Genomic DNA, 17,650 nt, shown 5'->3' on the forward strand with positions numbered 1-17,650 from the left:
TAGTGACTTTAAACATTTCCTTACCACACTTTCCTATGTCACTGATCATAGATGCTAGATACACACAATCATTAACTACCTCATCATTTAAGCATCCTGTAAGGTGAATCTCATCTAAACCAAGTCGATTAATAACCATTGGATGGCTTTCTTCATGTTTACCTCTAGACCTAAACTTAAATTAACAGTTTTCACCCTGGAGACCAGATCCATAAGTTCCTCTTCCCTTCCTGCAATGAGGGTAGTATTATCCGCAAAGCGTAACGTGTTGATCTGCCTCCCTCCAATTGAAGCTCCACCATTCCAGCCAGTCAGTGTGCCCCTAATCACATACTTACTGTATTCCGCAAAGATGTTATAGAGATGTGTTGACGTCTACATCTACATCAAACTCGGCAAGCCACGAAATGGTGTGTGGCGGAGGGTACTTCCAAAATCACTATCTGATCCCTCCAACCCTGTTCCACTCGCGAATAATGCGTGGGAAGAATGATTGTCGGTAAGCCTCTGTATTGGCTCTAATTTCTCGAATTTTCTTCTCGTGGCCAATACGCGAGATGTATTTGACGGGAAGTAATGTGTTATCTGGCTCCCCCTGAAAAGTGCTGTCCCTAAATTTCAATAGTAAATCTCTCCGTTATGCGGGACGTCTGCCATTGGAGTTTCTTTAGCATCTCCGTAACGCTCTCTCGCCAGCTAAACGATCCCGTGACGAAACGCGCCGCTCTTTGTTGGATCTTCTCTATCTCCTCTATCAGTCATATCTGATAGGGATGCCAGATGGATGAACAATACTCAAGAATTGGGCGAATAAGCGCCTTATAAAGCACTTCTGTCGTGGATGAATTACATTTCCTTACGATTCTTCCGATGAATCTGAGTCTGGTGCCTGCATTTCCCACTATCTGTGTTATATGGTCATGACACGTAAGGTCGCTCTGGATAGTTATACAACCTTCTCTGACCCTATCGAAAAATTCCGAGTATTCGCCATCCACCTTTACGGTTGCAATATGATTATTATAAAAATCTTTTAGTATAGATATTAGGTAGGTTTTAGAACGCCAAGCTCATTTAGCACATGCCGCAACTTCACGCACATGACACAATCAAAGTTACCTACGTAATAATATTTAATTAACTCCGACCGAATACGCCTCTGGAAGGCCCAACGCCACCGACCGGCCGCCGTGTCATCCTCAGCCCGCAGGCGTCACTGGATGCAGTTATGGAGAGGCATGTGGTCAGCACACCGCTCTCCCAGCCGTATGTCAGTTTACGAAACTGGAGCCGCTCTTCTCAGTCAGGTAGCTCCCCAGTTTGCCTCACAAGGGCTGAGTGCACCCCGCTTGCCACAGCGCTCGGTAGACCGGATGGTCACCCATCCAAGTGCTGTTCAGCCCAACAGCGCTTAACTTCGGTTATCTGACGGGAACCGGTGTTACCACTGTGGCAAGGCCGTTGACAATAATATTTAACTGGTATCTCTTAAATCGCAAATGTAAGAGAAAACTTATTCACAATCTCCAACAATGTGGAAGGAGGTCTAATCAGAACGAAAACTAGTACAAAACTTTTAACTTCTGGTGTAAATAACCTGTACGTGTACTAGAAGCAAGGTATACGCCACCTGATCAAAAATATCCGCACACCCACTAGTGTCGTCCACCATTCCTTTTTGTGACGGCTTGGACACTGCTAGAGACGCTTTGGACGAGATGTCGGAATGTCTGAGATGGAATAAAAATGGTTCAAATGGCTCTGAGCGCTATGGGACTTAACTTCTGAGATCATCAGTCCCCTAGAACTTAGAACTACTTAAACCTAACTAACATAAGGACATCACACACATACATGCCCGAGGCAGGATTCGAACCTGTGGCCGTAGCGGTCGCGCGGTTCCAGACTGTAGCGCCTAGAACCGCTCGGCCACTCCGGCCGGCTGAGGAGGAATAGCAGCTATTTCTTCTCAAGAGGCGAAATGAGAGGAGGAAGTAATGCTGAACTCAGGGGGCTGGAGCAAAGTCGATGACCTAACTCATCCCAAAATATTCCATTGGGTTTAAGTCGGGACTCTAGGGAGGCCAATCCATTTCAGGAACGTTTTATACACAAATCATTGCCGCACAGACGCTGCTTTATGACAAGGTGCATTGTCATGCTGATCCAGTCGTAGTCTCCACACTTTCCCTTCACTGCAGAAAGTTTTCTTAAATGCAATAAGTGGACCACACCTTAACCGTGAGAAACATCCCCATATAGAAACTCCACATGGTCCGTACATCATTGTTAGTACTACACAAGATGGCAGGCAATGTTCTCCAGGCATTTGCCAAATCCCAAGCCCTTCCATCCGAATGATACTCGGTATAGCATGATTCGTCACTCCAAATCTCTCACTTCCACTCCTCTACCGACCAGTGCAGTCGCGGTTTACACCACCCCGAGCGTCGCTTAGTATTGGCTACAAAAATTTGTCCAACGCACAGTCAGTGTGCAAGCTGAACTGCTGGTAGCTCTTGGGAACTCTCGACTGTTTCCTTCCGCTGATTTCATGCGATTTTTAGAGCCACCCTCCTCAATGCTGGACGGTCCCTGTCCATCAGTACATCAGGTGTCTCTTGCCTTTCTTTAACTGTGGTTCTTCCTTCGTGTTTCCACCTTCCAGTCACATCGCCAACTGTCGATTTGGGCAGGGCTGAACTGACCCCGATCGGTTTGTTACCTAGATGACATCCTGTTATTAGTCTACGATCGAAGTCACTGAAATCCCCTGTTAAGTATTTTTGCTGTTATTCTTTCTCTACTCATAACACAATATTTCTGAATGCTTTCATACTGGTAGCTATGCCTTTTGTGCCATCTACTGATCAATTTCACATTACGTAGAGGTGTCCAGATACTTTAATATCAGATTATGTGTGTGATGCACGCCTGTAGACACGATCCGCTAGTAGAGAACTATGCCTGAATGAGATTAACAAAGTGATTTACAGATATTTCTTTGTTTCTTTAAAGGACAGCCACTACAGGAACAGCCAATCACCCCTAACTTACCTCGCGTGCTTGTTACGACTGTCAGTTGCGTACCACGAATGGACCAGTATCGTAACAATATGATTCGTTTTTATTATTTGTGTTGCTTTTCTATGCCTTGTCTTTATTTAACTCCAATAAGTATCTGAAACTACATGCGAAAGTGCACAGAAAATTGATAAGGCTACCACTATTCCTCTATGCAAATCTGACAGGGAACATGCGAACGTGTCAAGAATTGAAGTCCACAGCTGTTACTCCCGTAGCCATATCATGCGCACAGGCCAAAGCCAAGTGTACAGTAACTGGCGGTCCCAAGTATACAATAATAGCCAGCACGAAGTAATTGATAGATGAAGAAAGTGAGAGCTAGCAGGAAAAAGAATTCCAACAAAGAAAGAACGCAAAAAACAGGGAGAAGAGACATCATAACAGGTTAGAAAATACTTCGAAAAAGCCGTTATTACAGAATCGCTTTGTTGATTTAATCATTGTTTCGGGTATTTCTTTTTTAAACTCCTAAAAATTCCTAGCTCTTCAAATACATACACACGGCAGGTGTTAAGCTGTTGAATTACGCTTCCTACTTTGCCATCTGATGATGAAGAATTGTTAATAAAAGAAACCGGTATTTATAAGATTCGTGAGACGGAACTATGCAGGGTGTTTCATAATTCCTATTACAGGCTTCTAGAGGCTCTAGAGGGGAGTTAGTACGTAAAATTGTGATGAGGAACCCATGTCCGGAAATGTACCGTTCGGATGTTTGAACATCAGATCACTTCCGAATCTCCCGCTTCTCGGTGCGCTGATACCAGACAGGATGAGTTCTGATCTTTGTGCTCTTTAGAAGTTCATGGCATAGACACTGTTCCGAGTTCTCCTCGTCGGGTTCTCTTCAAAATCAAGAGTGCAGCGCGTCCATGGAGCACCACAGCACCATCCCAGTTGCGGACGGACCACTTCCTCGCAGCCACTGTAGCTGTCGGACGAAACTAGCATTTGATGTCACAGCAACATCACGGACTGACGACGGCGACCTATTTTCAATTTGTGCACGCATCGGGATTTGAAACTGCTTCGATCTTCAAATTTATTTTATACCCAAACGGAATATTTCTGGACACGGCTCCATTATCGAAACTTTAAGTCTCCTCTATAACCCCTAGAAGCCTATAACAGGAATTGTGCAACATGCTGTACAAAAAAACATGCTGTGCGAGCAGCGTTCTGGCGTAAATATTTACTACATCTACATGACCACTCTGGAATTCACACTTATGTGTTTCGCAGAGGGTTCATAGGACCACTTCCAGACTGTTATATTCTCGAATAGCACGTCGGAAAAACATCTAAATCTTCCCGTGCAAGCTCTAATTCCCTCATTTTCTTATGACAATATATCTCCCTACGTAGGTGGGAGTGAATAAAAAAGTTTCTCATTCGAAGGAGGAAGCAGGTGATTCAAAATTTGTGAAAAGAGCTCGCTGCAGCCACCCCTACTCTCAAATAATACAAAAACAGTTGCCCTTCGTTGCACTTTTTCGATAACCTCCGTCAGTGCCACGTGGCAAGGAGTCCATGCCGCATATCAGTAGAGCACGGAGTGTAGGCAGTCCCTTTGGTATACCTTTTGCACCTTCTAAGTGTTCTGCCAATAAAACGCCTCTTGGTTAGCCTTCCCCACAACGTTTCCTACCTAATAGTTCCAAATTAATTTGTTTTTACGTGTGATCCCAAGGTATTTCGTTGAATCGACAACCTTTAAATGTATTTCGTATATCGTGTTGCTGAAATTTAATGGATTCTTTATATTGGTCATGTAGAGGACCATACACTTTTTATTGTTTTGGATCAATTGCCACTTATCGCACCATACAGATATCTAGTCTAACTTATTTAGCATTTCATTTTGATCTTATGATGACTTTAGTAGATGATAAACGACAGCGTCATCTTCATACAATCTAAGAGGGCTTCTCAGAGTGTGTTTTTTTAGAAGGTCGTATATCTTTGAAAAAACTTTGTACAGCTACAAACTCTCTCTGATGTTGTGTGGACTATCTGTTTAGTCCAAAGTTTTCTGAGGATGGACTAGAAAGCCGACAGTCGGTTCATAACGAAAGACAAAGTAAATATTATCGTGGAACATCAGTACTGTGTATTTCAGTTTTCGATACGTCTTAAAATTCTGTTGCTAATTGATGTCAGTGATATGGCTCTATAAATCAGTAGATTGCTGTGCTTTTATACCTCCCTCGTGTACTGGTGTGATCTGCACAAATTTCCAATCTTTACGTGCGGATCTTCCGTCGAGCAAGGGGCTGTATATGGTTACTAAGGATGGAGCTGGTATACCAGCACAGTCTAAAAGGAGTCTAACTGGTACACAATCTGGACCGGAAGACTTGCCTTTATTAAGTGATTTACACTGTTTTGCTACAACCAGGAATCTTATGTTACCAGCACTTCTTGATTCGAATTTTGGAATATTTACTTCACCTTCTTCAGTGAAGGAATCTCCACAAATTGTGTTTGGTAACTCTGTTTTCATGGCACTGCCATCACTAACATTATCACCACTATCGCAGGGTGAAGGTATCTTGCCGCTGGTACTCTGCATAACACTATAAAATCTCTTTGGGTTTTCTGCCAGATTTCGAGACAGAGTTTCGCTGTGGGAACTATTAAAAGCACTTCACAATATTGTACGCGCTATGTTTCAAGCTTCTGCAAAACAACAGCAACTTTGAAAATTTGGAGTCCTTTTAAATCTGGGATCCTTTTTTCATTGTTGCTGCAACTGTGCCCTGACCTGTTCTGTGTACCATGGATGATTTTTTATGTCTCGTATTCATTTACTTGGTTCGTAACTCTCAATTTTTGAATTTAAGCCCCACCTCGTCAACGGTTACATAGGTGGTTTGAACGGAATAGAGACTCTCTCTTAAGGAACCATCAATCAAATATTTATCTGCTGTTTTAAATAGTTCCAATTTGCGTTTATTTCTAGTGGATTTAGATGTTACAGTGTTCCGTGAGCCTATGGTCATTAATTCTTGTATCCGCCAAGACGCTCTCTACTTGCTGACAAGAGAAGAATACACTCAGGGGGTCACCGATTTTGCGCATCCTTTACACATCTGCAGTACACAAATGCTACTCTAGTACGATGTACTTTCAAGGGTTTCCGAGAAACCGACCTTTAAAGTTTTACGATCCTGTCGAATACCAGCAGCAGCTTCCACTGCTCGGCAATGATGAAATAGGTTACTAGAATAGAAGCGACAAGAAACAAGGTTTAAAACAGCTAGAAGAAAGAGGAAGAAGATAAATGATGAGTAATAGGAAATCATGGAAAGCCAAATCAATAAGGGAATTAAATTATGTTATAAGATAGGTTATCTTGCTTTCGCAGATAACCTAGCTATTTCTTCAGATCCGTTGGAAATAGCCGCTAGACAGATAGAATTACTGAAAACACAAACTGAAGACCAAATTTATAACAAATATTAAGGTAACACCCGCGATAATGAAAACTAAAGAGGGAAAATTTGAGAGCACTAACAAATTCAAGTATCTAGGAGATGTAACCGAACAAGACATTTCGGGAAAAGAAGCCATTAAAGCAAGAGTTAATAAGATGGAAACAGCGTAGGTCTACTACTTCACTAAGGATGTAAGAATATATAACAGGAAGTCAATATTACTCAGTGCTAAACTTAGACACTACAGTAATTCGCCCAGAAGCACTTTATGCAGCAGAAACTTTTACTCCACCCAAAAAGGAGATGATGGAAGCATTGGAAATCACAGAAAGAAAAATACCAAGGAAAATTTTGGGACAACTTAAACGGTAGGAGCAATAGAGAAGACGTCGTAGTAGTGAATTTTGTGCACACATAGAAAAAAAATTACAGAGATAATAAGAAAAAGAAGAACAGCTTTCTATGACCACTTCCCAAGACTGAATACCAACAGACTAACAAAAAGACTGTTCACTTATTTCGGTAAATTGAAGAATTTGGAAGGGACATAGACGAACTCCAAATTATCCCGCAAGATGTTGAAGAAGGATTGCCACTCAGTAAGAAATTGCGAGATTCCATAGGTTTCCACGAAAACACAAGAAGAAGACTAGAGCTACTTGAACAGAAGAAAGGACAGAAAAATCTCGATAAATGATGAGAGAAATGTGGAAGAAAGGAAAGGAGAAACAGTTGAAATAAACATAGTCCTTAGTGGCTCATAAGTAAAATAAACAAAAAGAAGAATGAGTAAACAATAAATATTAAAATAATGAAATTTATAATGCTTTCTGAGATGCCCTAACGGAGAAAAAAACACAAAAAAAGTATTTTAGAAATCATCGTATCCCAAAATCAGCTTGAGAAATTATGATTAAGACTACTTCATTCATAATGCTCTCCTCGATAGATATTACTAGTAAATGATAGCTTTGGTGCTTTCTTTTCTTCCATCATGATTTTGCTATACACTATACATTCTCGTTTCAGTATAGCGTTTGTACATTAAACATGTTTTTATAATGTCAGGACAGTTGCAACACTATAGAACTGCAGATTGAACGCATTTGACAAGCTTTATATTTAACACGAAGCTGTGTGTTTGCTTGGCCACTGCTGCTCTTGGCGAAGAATGCAACTGTAACTGCTTACAAGGAGACGTCCGATGCTAATCATGAAGTAACAAGACGAACGGTGTCCTCGAACGCTGGACACAGTTTAACGAATGTTGCGAGCGGATGCAACCCGAATATTTAACTTCGTCCTCTCGTTGAAAGTGGCACGCAAAACAGGCGAGCATCCTAAATTTAGTCATGTGCACCTGACCGCAGTGCATTTAGGACGATTTTCGCTGTCTTAGAGCCAAATCACGCCGCTCTACTGCGCGCTCTTCCGTTTCTGTGATATAACTGAATCGAGGATACTACAGAACTAAACACATGTGTTGTTACGATAGTTAGCAGTCACATACAACCGAAAGCGCCTCCGCACATTGTGGAATACAATTTTTTTCACGTATTAGATCTGGAAATTCTCTGTTAACACAATAACATCGTCGAGAGTAACAGCAGTAGGTCAATTTCGTGCGTCGACAGAGATTAAGTTTTTAGATACAGCTCTAGGATACATTACAGCTGACTTCATCATAAATAAAGATATGAGACACAAAATGAAGCACTCCAGTTTAAATGGATAAAGCATATTCAAATAATGGTTGATAGTACGAAGGGCGTTTGAAAAGTCCATGCAAAAATAAAAACTACTTACGTGTTTGAGGTAAACCTTTTTTTATTTTTCGACTTAGTCTCCTTTTAGACTTAAACACTTCGTCCAACGCTGTTCCAATTTGTTGATCCCTTAGGAATTGTCCAAGTCTGCAAAATAGCTATTAGTTGCTGCAACCACCTCCTCGTTGGAATAAAATCTTTGTCCCACCAGCCATTTCTTGAAATTGGGGAACAAATAGTAGTCCGAGGGAGCCAAGTCTGGAGAATAGGAGGGGGGGGGGGGGGGAGGATGTGAAACGAGTTGGAATCCTATTTCCATTAATCTTGTGACCACAACTGCTAGCGCATTGTCGTGATGGAAAAGGACTTTTTTGCGGTCCAATCGCCGGCGTTTTTCTTGCAGCTTGGTTTTCAGACGGTCCAATAACGATGAATAATGTTCACCTCTAATAGTTTTACCCCTTGGCAGATAGTCGATGAGGATTAGCCTTTACGAATCCCAAAAGACAGTCGCCATAACCTTTCAGCCGAAGGAATGGCGGTCCAATAACGATGAATAATATTCACCTCTAATAGTTTTACCCCTTGGCAGATAGTCGATGAGGATTATCCCTTACGAATCCCAAAAGTCAGTCGCCATAACCTTTTTAGCCGAAGGAATGGTCTTCGCCTTTTTTGATGCACATTCTCCCTGGGTAACCCATTGTTTAGATTCTTGTTTGGTCTTTGGAGAATAGTAATGTATCCATATTACATCCACAGTGACGAAACGACGCTTATTATCCTCCGGATTCTTACTGAACAACTGCAAACTATCCTTGTAACACTTCAAACGATTCCGTTTTTGGTAAACTGTGAGCAATCGTGGAACCCATCTTGCGGTTAGCTTTCTCATGTCCAAATGTTTATGCAAAATATTATGTACCCATTCGTTCGAGATGCTCACAGCACTGGCAATCTCATACACCGTAACTCTTCTGTCATCCATCACCATATAATGGATTTAACAATGGTTTCTGGAGTCGTAACCTCCACAGGGCGTCCAGAACGTTCAGAATCACTTGTGCCCATATGGCCACTCCGAAAATTTTGTAACCACTTACAAACTGTTTCAATCAAAGGTGCAGAGTCACCGTAATGTTTATCAAGCTTCTCTTTAGCCTCCTGAGGCGTTTTGCCTTTCATAAAGTAATGTTTAATCACCACACGAAATTCTTTTTCGTCCATTTTTTGATACTCACTCGACTTCCTTGATTCACACGAATGCCAAACACAAAGAAATAGTCCAATATGGCTGAAACTCGGTGTGTGTTCTTTCCAAAGATGCTACTAACTAAACATGAACTCGATATACGCGCCACTGGTGCCATCTCTCGGACTTTTTACGGACTTTTCAAACGCCCCTCGTAGATATCCAAAGACACCTATAATTACGAAGCCTTAGCAAAACGCAGCAGAGGAGATACTGATTTCGCGATGATTAAAGAATGGACGCTCTCAATGTGAATAATCCCTATTTTTTCCATCTAATAACTACACTGACGTGAGAAAAGTCGCGAGATCCCCCCCCCCCCCCCCCCCCCCCCCATCGGCGTAGTGCAGCATCTTGGCGCGGCATGGACTCCACTAGTTGTTGGAAGTTCCTTGCAGAAATATTGAGCCATACTACTTCAGTACCCGTCCATAATTGCGGAAGTGTTGCCCGTGCAGGGTTTTGTAAAAGAGCTGACCTCTCGATTATGTCATTTGAATGTTCGGTGGGATTCTGGTCGGGTTATTTGGATGGTCGAATCATTCGCTCGAATTGTCCAGAATGTTCTTCAAACCAATTGCGAACAACTGTGCCCAGTGACATGGTGCATTGTTATCCATAAACATTCGATCGTTGTCTGGGAACATGAAGTCCATGAATGGCTGAAAATGATCTCCAAGTAGCCGAACATAACCATATCCAGTCACTGATCGGTTCAGTTGGACTAGAGGACCAAATCCATTCCATTAAAACACAGCCCACACCATTATGGAGCCACCGTCAGCTAGCACAGTGCCTTGTTGATAACGTAGGTCCATGGATTCGTAGGATCCGCGTCACAATCGAACCCTACCGTCAGCACTTTCCAACTGAAATAGGGACTCAGTTGACCAGGCCACGATTTTCCAGTCGCCTAGAGTCCAACCGATATGGTCACGAGCCCAGGAGAGCCGCTGCAGGCGATGTCGTGCTGTTAGCAAAGACACTCCCGTCGTACGTCTGTTCCCGTTGCCCATTAAAGCTAAATTTCGCCGTACTATCCTAACGGATACGTTCTTCGTACACCGCATATTGATTTCTGCGTTTATTTCACGCAGTGTTGCTTAGCTGTGAGCACTAACAACTCTACGAAAACTCCGCTGTTCTCCGTCGTTAATCGAAGGTCATCGGCCACTGCATTGTCCGTGGTGAGAGATATTGCGTCAATTCTGATATTCTCGGAACACTCTCGGCACGGTGGATTTCGGAATATTGAATTCCCTAATGATTTCCGAAACAGAGTGTCCCTGCGTCTAGCTCCAAACTATGATTCCGCGCTCAAAGTCTGTTAACTTACGTCGTGAGGCAGTAATAACGTCGGAAAGCTTTTCACATGGATCACCCGCGTACAAATGATAGCTCCGCCAATGCATTGCCCTTTTTACCTTGTATACGTGATGCCACCGCCATCTGTATACGTGCATATCGCTATCCCATGACTGTTTGTCACCTCAGTGTAAACCTTATATACTGCACCCGCTTCCTGTCATCCACTAAGACGCTAGCTCTCAACCAGAAGGTACAAACAGAGATAGAAATGGCAACTTACAATTCCTGATCGTCAAAATGAGCGCTATTATTCCGAATTAAACCCCAAGCTCCGCGCAAAATGTCATGGAGAGAGACCATACACCGCTGATATGCGTATCCCCTGAGATACTTTAAAACTATGTGATATTTTTTTAATGTAGTCTTCCAGTTGTTTGCCCACTATTGCAAAAGTTCTAGGTATTGCTCAAGCTTATTAACTATAAACTGAAGACTAGAGCTACTTCTATAGAGCACATTGTTATCAGCAAATAACGAAGAAATTCCGTCCGTTTTGGGATCTCATTTGTAAATATATAGTAGAATATGGGGACCAAACTGAGCCTTGTGGGACTCCACCTTGATGGATCTTATATTGGTGTCGGCTCCTGGTATATCGACGTAGAAAGCTCTGCTTTTGAGAAATTGTGCTACTGTCCTCATAATGTGACCTGGGTGATCATATTCATGAAGTCTGTGTATAAGACCTTTCTGCTATACACAGTAAATGGCCTTTTCAACATCTACAAATAGATGTTTGGACAACATGGTTGTGGAGAAACAGCGATTGCTATAAATTAACTCAGTGTTAAGAAAACAGTCTTAATCGCGATTTTTTATTTATTTAGCGCCGACCGGTTTCATCCCATCGCAGTCTCCTGCCACACCTCGGTATACGTGACGCCACCAGCAGTGACTATATGTTCGCCCTGAGGATGGCTCCTGCGATGGGCTGAAACCGGTCGAGACCAAATAAATAAAAAATCGCGAGTAAGACTGTTTTATTAACACTAAGTTAATCTACAAATAGCACTCCCTTAGTATGGTGAATGTTCCGAGCAGCACGTATTTGTTTGGTTAGCCTTAGTAACTTCTCTGAGCCCAAACTGTTCCAGAAAACCGGGCGATGTGGCGCAGTGCTTAGCACACCGGACTTGCATTCAGGAGGACGACGGTTCAAATACCCGTCCGGCCATCCAGCTTTAGGTTTCCGAGATTTCCCCAAATCGCTTAAAGCAAATGACAGAATGGTTCCTTCCAAAGGGCGCTACTGACTTCCTTCCCCATCCCTCACTAATCCGAGCGTGTGCTCCGTCTCCAATAACTTCGTTATGGACGGGACGTTAAATCCTAATCTTCCTTTCCTTTTATATTTGTGCATGAAGAATCATACAGGTGTCTTTGAGAAACTTACGCTCATCGTCGTATATGACCCGCTCCTGTATCTTGCCGACGATCTTTAACAAGGAATATGGGCATTAATTTTGTGGGAATAAAGGGTCCTTTTTTGGCTTACGCGCAACTATTATCCGAGTCTGTTTCCAGCACTTGGAAAGTAGTTCTGATTCAGGTGGCATTATAGATTGACTTCTAGTAGATTATAGCTCTAGGCAGTAGGGGTGGCTGAACGTTGTCACGGACTGGAGTTATTTTAGAGTTGAAATTCCTAATGTGCCCCTTGCAGTCCCGCTATGTGACTGAAAGAAGTTCTGATCGGAGTATGCAAAATGCGAGCTACTCTCCTGATGATTCGTTCGTTCTTCGTGATCGCCGCTTTTCGGACCAATAGACTCGAGAGCCCTGAACTGTCTTTCGAAGGAATCGTCCAGAGCTTCAGCACGTTCTTGCAGGTCGAACACGATTCTATTCTCAATATGAAGAAGCTCAGTTGAGGAGTAATTCATATTTCTGAGTGTGTGGATTTTCCAAAATATCTCCTGATTTTTCTCTGCTTCGTGGAGAGTGTATATGCCCTAGGCGCGCTGCGAAAGGTTTCGAATTCACGTCTGATTCGCCTAGCCAATATGTCATCCTCTATCAACGGGATCTACGTCGCTTTTCCACCTGCGTCTATACAAGCATTGTTCCGCTATCAGCTCCTGTATGTGATGGGAAGGTGATTTCCTAGCCTGATATGTTTTACCGTAGTTGTGGCCTTGTTGCTGCAATCACGTATGACACTGCTAAAATATTCCGTTGCGGTCTTGATGTCATGTTTTGAGCGACGTGAGGGTATAAGTGGTGTACTGATTTGGGCCAAGTGGTTAAATCCAATCCACATTGGTGTGTGTGACTCCTGTTGTTCATGTATCATGTAAGCGTTTCAAGTTTCTATCAGTTTCCAGTAGCACCGAATCATGATCAGAGTCAATATTATTTACCACCTTGGTTGCCATTTATCAAGTTTGTTTTTTGGCTAAGAATACGTCTAGTATGCGAGGGCGGCATTTTGGGCAGTAGTGATAAAGGGTGGGTAGATCTTGAAGTAAAATTATCGTATGTTGATTGGTATCGAGGAATCTGCGAAGTACTTATCGACTGGTGTTCGTAGCTCTGCAACTCCACGACCTATGGCGAAAAAAGAACGCAAAAACTCTTGCACAACAACCGCCGGAGAACACGAGAAATCAGAAGTCACTTCCACTTGATTTTAAAAATGTCTCTGCTCTCCTTACAAGGAGAACCCACTAACGAACTTCAAGACTGTGCAAACCTCAATACATCCACGTCGTCATCAGCTACCTCAAGTCTGTGGTCTGACATCAAAGAAGTATTTGATTTCCTTAAGCAGATCAATTTCGCAAAAATCATTCGCGCCATCAAAGAAGCTGCAACTCAGATGAGACAAGCAACCGACGCATTTTCAAAAAGTACAATTTTATTTTCTGCTAGAGTTAGCCTTCTCGACGAAAAATATATGATTTATCATCATGAACTGGAATGCCAGTGGCATTGATCAGATGAACCTTATTGGAGAATTCGTTGATGCGAAAAACATTACGTATGCACTTGTCAGAAGCGCTGTGTACACAGGTACACAATGGACGCTACATCGATAGCTTAGAGGAACAGAACTACAACAAAATTACGTACGTTTATGCACTGCTTTACATTTACCTCCTCTTACAGAGTCGCTTTACACCGGGTATCTCAGGAGGCCACAGCTAACGCGATCTGTTCTCGCGTCATAGGTCGAACGCCGCCCTCAGTAGCTTCTAGTATCGCCTGTAACTGTAGTCCACTCCAACAATTAGCATGTTAGGCGCTGAGAGTCCCTGAACTTTCCACCACATCCGCGTTGCGCACTCAGTGTGATTTCGCGGTCAATCATCAGCTTTTTACAGGACGAAAAATATTTATTACCTGTATTTGGCTTTGTTATACAAAATAGTTGCTGCAAATATTGTCGTAGATTAAATAATCGTGTATATACGAGTCTGGTTCAACAGCGTAACTGATTCACTGTCATACTTCTCATTAAAATGCTGTCATATCGATTCCTGGTTTCTACTAGGCGTTTACTTTTCTCCTCTGACAAGGCTAGTCTCAGGGGAAAGAAATATTCAGGCGAAATTTGTTTACTGTTCCTGTTAATACTAGTAGATGGACAGAATGTGTCTGAGATTCCTGGACGACATCAGCGTACCAATATGAACGCATTATTCAGGTCCAGGTTGAACGCTACCATTGTAGAGCATGCCAATGATTTACGTTACAAAGGTGGTTGCCACGTATACAAGACAAAAAGTACATCATCGTTGTCAACATAGAGGTGTAGTGTTAGTGAGACTGTTCCGTCTTCGAGGTGTTGACACCATTCACTTTTTAATCTAGCACGTAATCATGAATGTTTGTTCATACAGCACAGGCAAGCAAGGCCGAAGTTTATGTCATTGCTGATTTCTGTTATATGAGTATTAGGCCTTAATACTTACATTACAAAAAAAATCATAGTCTACATCTGTGTTTCTATCCACAATTTAATCGTCTGCTTACAAGTTTTTGATAAATATGAAAGTTTAGTTTTATTTTTTATTTATTTTTTCATTATACTTGACACATGATCGTGGAACACGTCATTATAAAGCGGGTCGTCAGAAGCCAGATATCCGAAAATGTTGACGTTTAAAACACCGAATTTACCATATTTAATAATCGATAAGGAATGAGGAAGTTGTCGAGCATGACCTGTAAGTGAGAAGCATTCTGGCATTCTCTTGCAATGATTTGGAAAATACATGGAAAATTCTAACCAGGATGATTTGTAAAATATGCTTGCATCCTCTTTATGCGAACAGTTTTCCTCACTTTTTCGTTGTTTCAATTAGTGGAAACACAATCTACTAGACCTGAATTATTCTCAAACGAACAATATTGTTCTGTTTCACTATCGCTTTCAGAGCTATCAGGAAAATATTAGGAGGCCCTGAGGTATTCATACATATAGGAACACAAAAGGAATGATCAGTCGAAGTTAAAAATTCTCGTGCAATGGGCTCTAAAATGGATGCCTTAAAAGCTATGAGCACTTCAACTTAGGTACTGTGAAACAAATCTCTTCTACTGGTAGCTATTTGTTTTCCATATTTTGGGAGTAGGCAGCAGGGACGAAAATAAGAAATTTTTTTTTTGGTAAATATGGAGTCTAAAATCCATACTTTAAAAGCTATGAGGACCTACTCGGTAGAAGAGACGTGTTTCACAGCAGCGAAGATGAACAAGTAAAATAAAAACAACTCAAGTAAGTGAACGTATAAGCTTGCGAAAGGCAAAACCGTTTAGTGCTTGTAAAGTTGCCTTGATGGGAAACGGAATGGTTTAATCTTCTGATAGATTTTTGGAGGCTGTGTAGCTCAGCAGAAATGAACTGTTCAGAAGAAGTAGTTTTCCAAGGTAATAACAATTCGTCTCGGGTTTAAAACATGCCGTTGGTTCACAACAACTTTCAATTCCTATGAGACCATAATGAAAAAATATGTTTCTGAACGTTGAACGTAATTTTTGAATAATTCTTATGGGTGTGGGCAAAATGAAAAGATGGCCCTTCTGTCTCATAATGAAGGAATGTATGCTGTTATTCATTTTAAATAAATGCGTTTTTTCAATCACAAATTTATTGAGTGAGTAGATGCACCGTGAAATGAACGTAACAATACCCAGGTATCTACGTAGCGACGCAACCGAGATCCCTGAATTGACGTCACACGTCGCCTGAATGGCACGCCTTTCAATGTTCCTGTACCTGTACAGAGCGATTCAACTGCGACCAATTTGCTTCGTTAGGGAAGTAGAAATTATGAGAAAAGAAAGAACGTTCCTCATAACGGATGCGGACTTCATACACAGCAGCCGTTCCAACGGTAGTTTTATTTTCGCTAATCCGTTGTGACGCTAGACAAGTTGCACTTGCCGTTAACGCTTGGTAACAGGCGTAATCTGCAACTGTTGCGGAAGGGACTTCGAGTGAAGTGGGAGTAGAAGTGGAGCGAACGGTAGTCGCTAACGGTGAGAAATGACAGTGAGTGATGTTGCCCCTGACTCTGAGAGTTTTGTTTTGTCCTTTTCCAGATGTCGAGCAGCACGGAAGACATCACGGCGCGGCCCGCCGCCGAGCCAATGACAGGCGTGGACAACCCCGTAGCGCTGCAGGTCAGTTCTATTGTAAAAACTGACGTTGATGCTGGTAATTAAGTAATAATGCAGTCAGCTCGCCTGAGATTATTTATTTATTTATTTATTTAAGTCACTTCGTATGCTGTGACTGGAGACGGCTTTAATGCAGCTATCCACGCTAGTCCATCCTGTGCCTCCAGCGCATCTCTACATAATTACTGCAACCTACAACTATCAGAACCCACCAATTGGATCCAAGCCTTGGTCTCCCTCTAGCGTTTTTACCTTTCCTCCTACTTCCATCCGCTAAGAAGTGGGTCATTCCTTGATGCCTCAGTTGAGTATTGGTATAAATCTATTTTTTCCTGCGACTAGATTCAGAGCCCCTTCGTAAGTTGTCTCATCTACCCTTCTAATCTTCAGCATTCTTCTGTATCACGACATTTCCAAAGCTTCTATTTTCTTCTTACCACAACTATTTATCATCCACGTTCCATCGCTGTGCATAGCTATGCTCTAGACCAATGTGTTTCAACCTCTTTGAATACGCGACCCCTATCCAAGTAAAACTATTCTGGTGACCCCCAGAACAACAATAAAAGTATGTCAGCGATTTCAAAGACAACGTATTTAATTTTCTTTCTATTTGATACTATACTGATCGAGAAATCGTGCACTGTGTAAAGAGGTCGCAGTACTCTGTGCGCAGAGATATAATTATATTCTCTGCCGCGGTAGAGGCTGGGGGTGGCAATAGGTCAGCGGGGGCACAGTCTCGCGTTTTCTGTCACTACTATCAGTTGCCCGAGTACGCCAAGTACGGACGTGATTATTGTCTTCGTGCTTCGCTCTTAGCGAGCCCATGCTGCAACTGCTTTCGCCTGCAACCGCGTCCCGCTGAGCAAAGCTTTGCGACCTCCGAGGGGGTCACGACCCACAGGTTGAAAAGCACTGCCTAGACTAATAATGGCCACCGGCTTTATAGACTGTTAGTTCACCTTTGAAATACAATACATCTGTGATACCAAAGAGTGTGTACCACTTGGAATTGTTTATACTGAGGAAGATTCATTATTTTGTATGTCGCATTTTGCTTGCGACACATCTGTGTACTTGCAAAGTTAACTATTGTTTCTTTTCATTGAGTA

General features: G+C 42.2%; 1 protein-coding gene across 2 annotated transcripts in view; it reads left to right on the top strand.

The window, feature by feature from the left end:
* LOC126354477 (ABC transporter G family member 23) overlaps window positions 1–17,650 on the top strand; it is a 303,072-nt gene that overhangs the window by 172,307 nt on the left and 113,115 nt on the right. For both annotated transcript variants that reach the window (XM_050004183.1, XM_050004182.1), the window contains one exon: window positions 16,458–16,538. In XM_050004183.1, coding sequence (XP_049860140.1) covers window positions 16,458–16,538 — 81 coding nt within the window. The remainder of the gene's footprint in view (window positions 1–16,457; window positions 16,539–17,650) is intronic.

This window comes from Schistocerca gregaria, chromosome 3 (assembly GCF_023897955.1).
Source record: "Schistocerca gregaria isolate iqSchGreg1 chromosome 3, iqSchGreg1.2, whole genome shotgun sequence".
Lineage (NCBI taxonomy): Eukaryota > Metazoa > Arthropoda > Insecta > Orthoptera > Acrididae > Schistocerca > Schistocerca gregaria.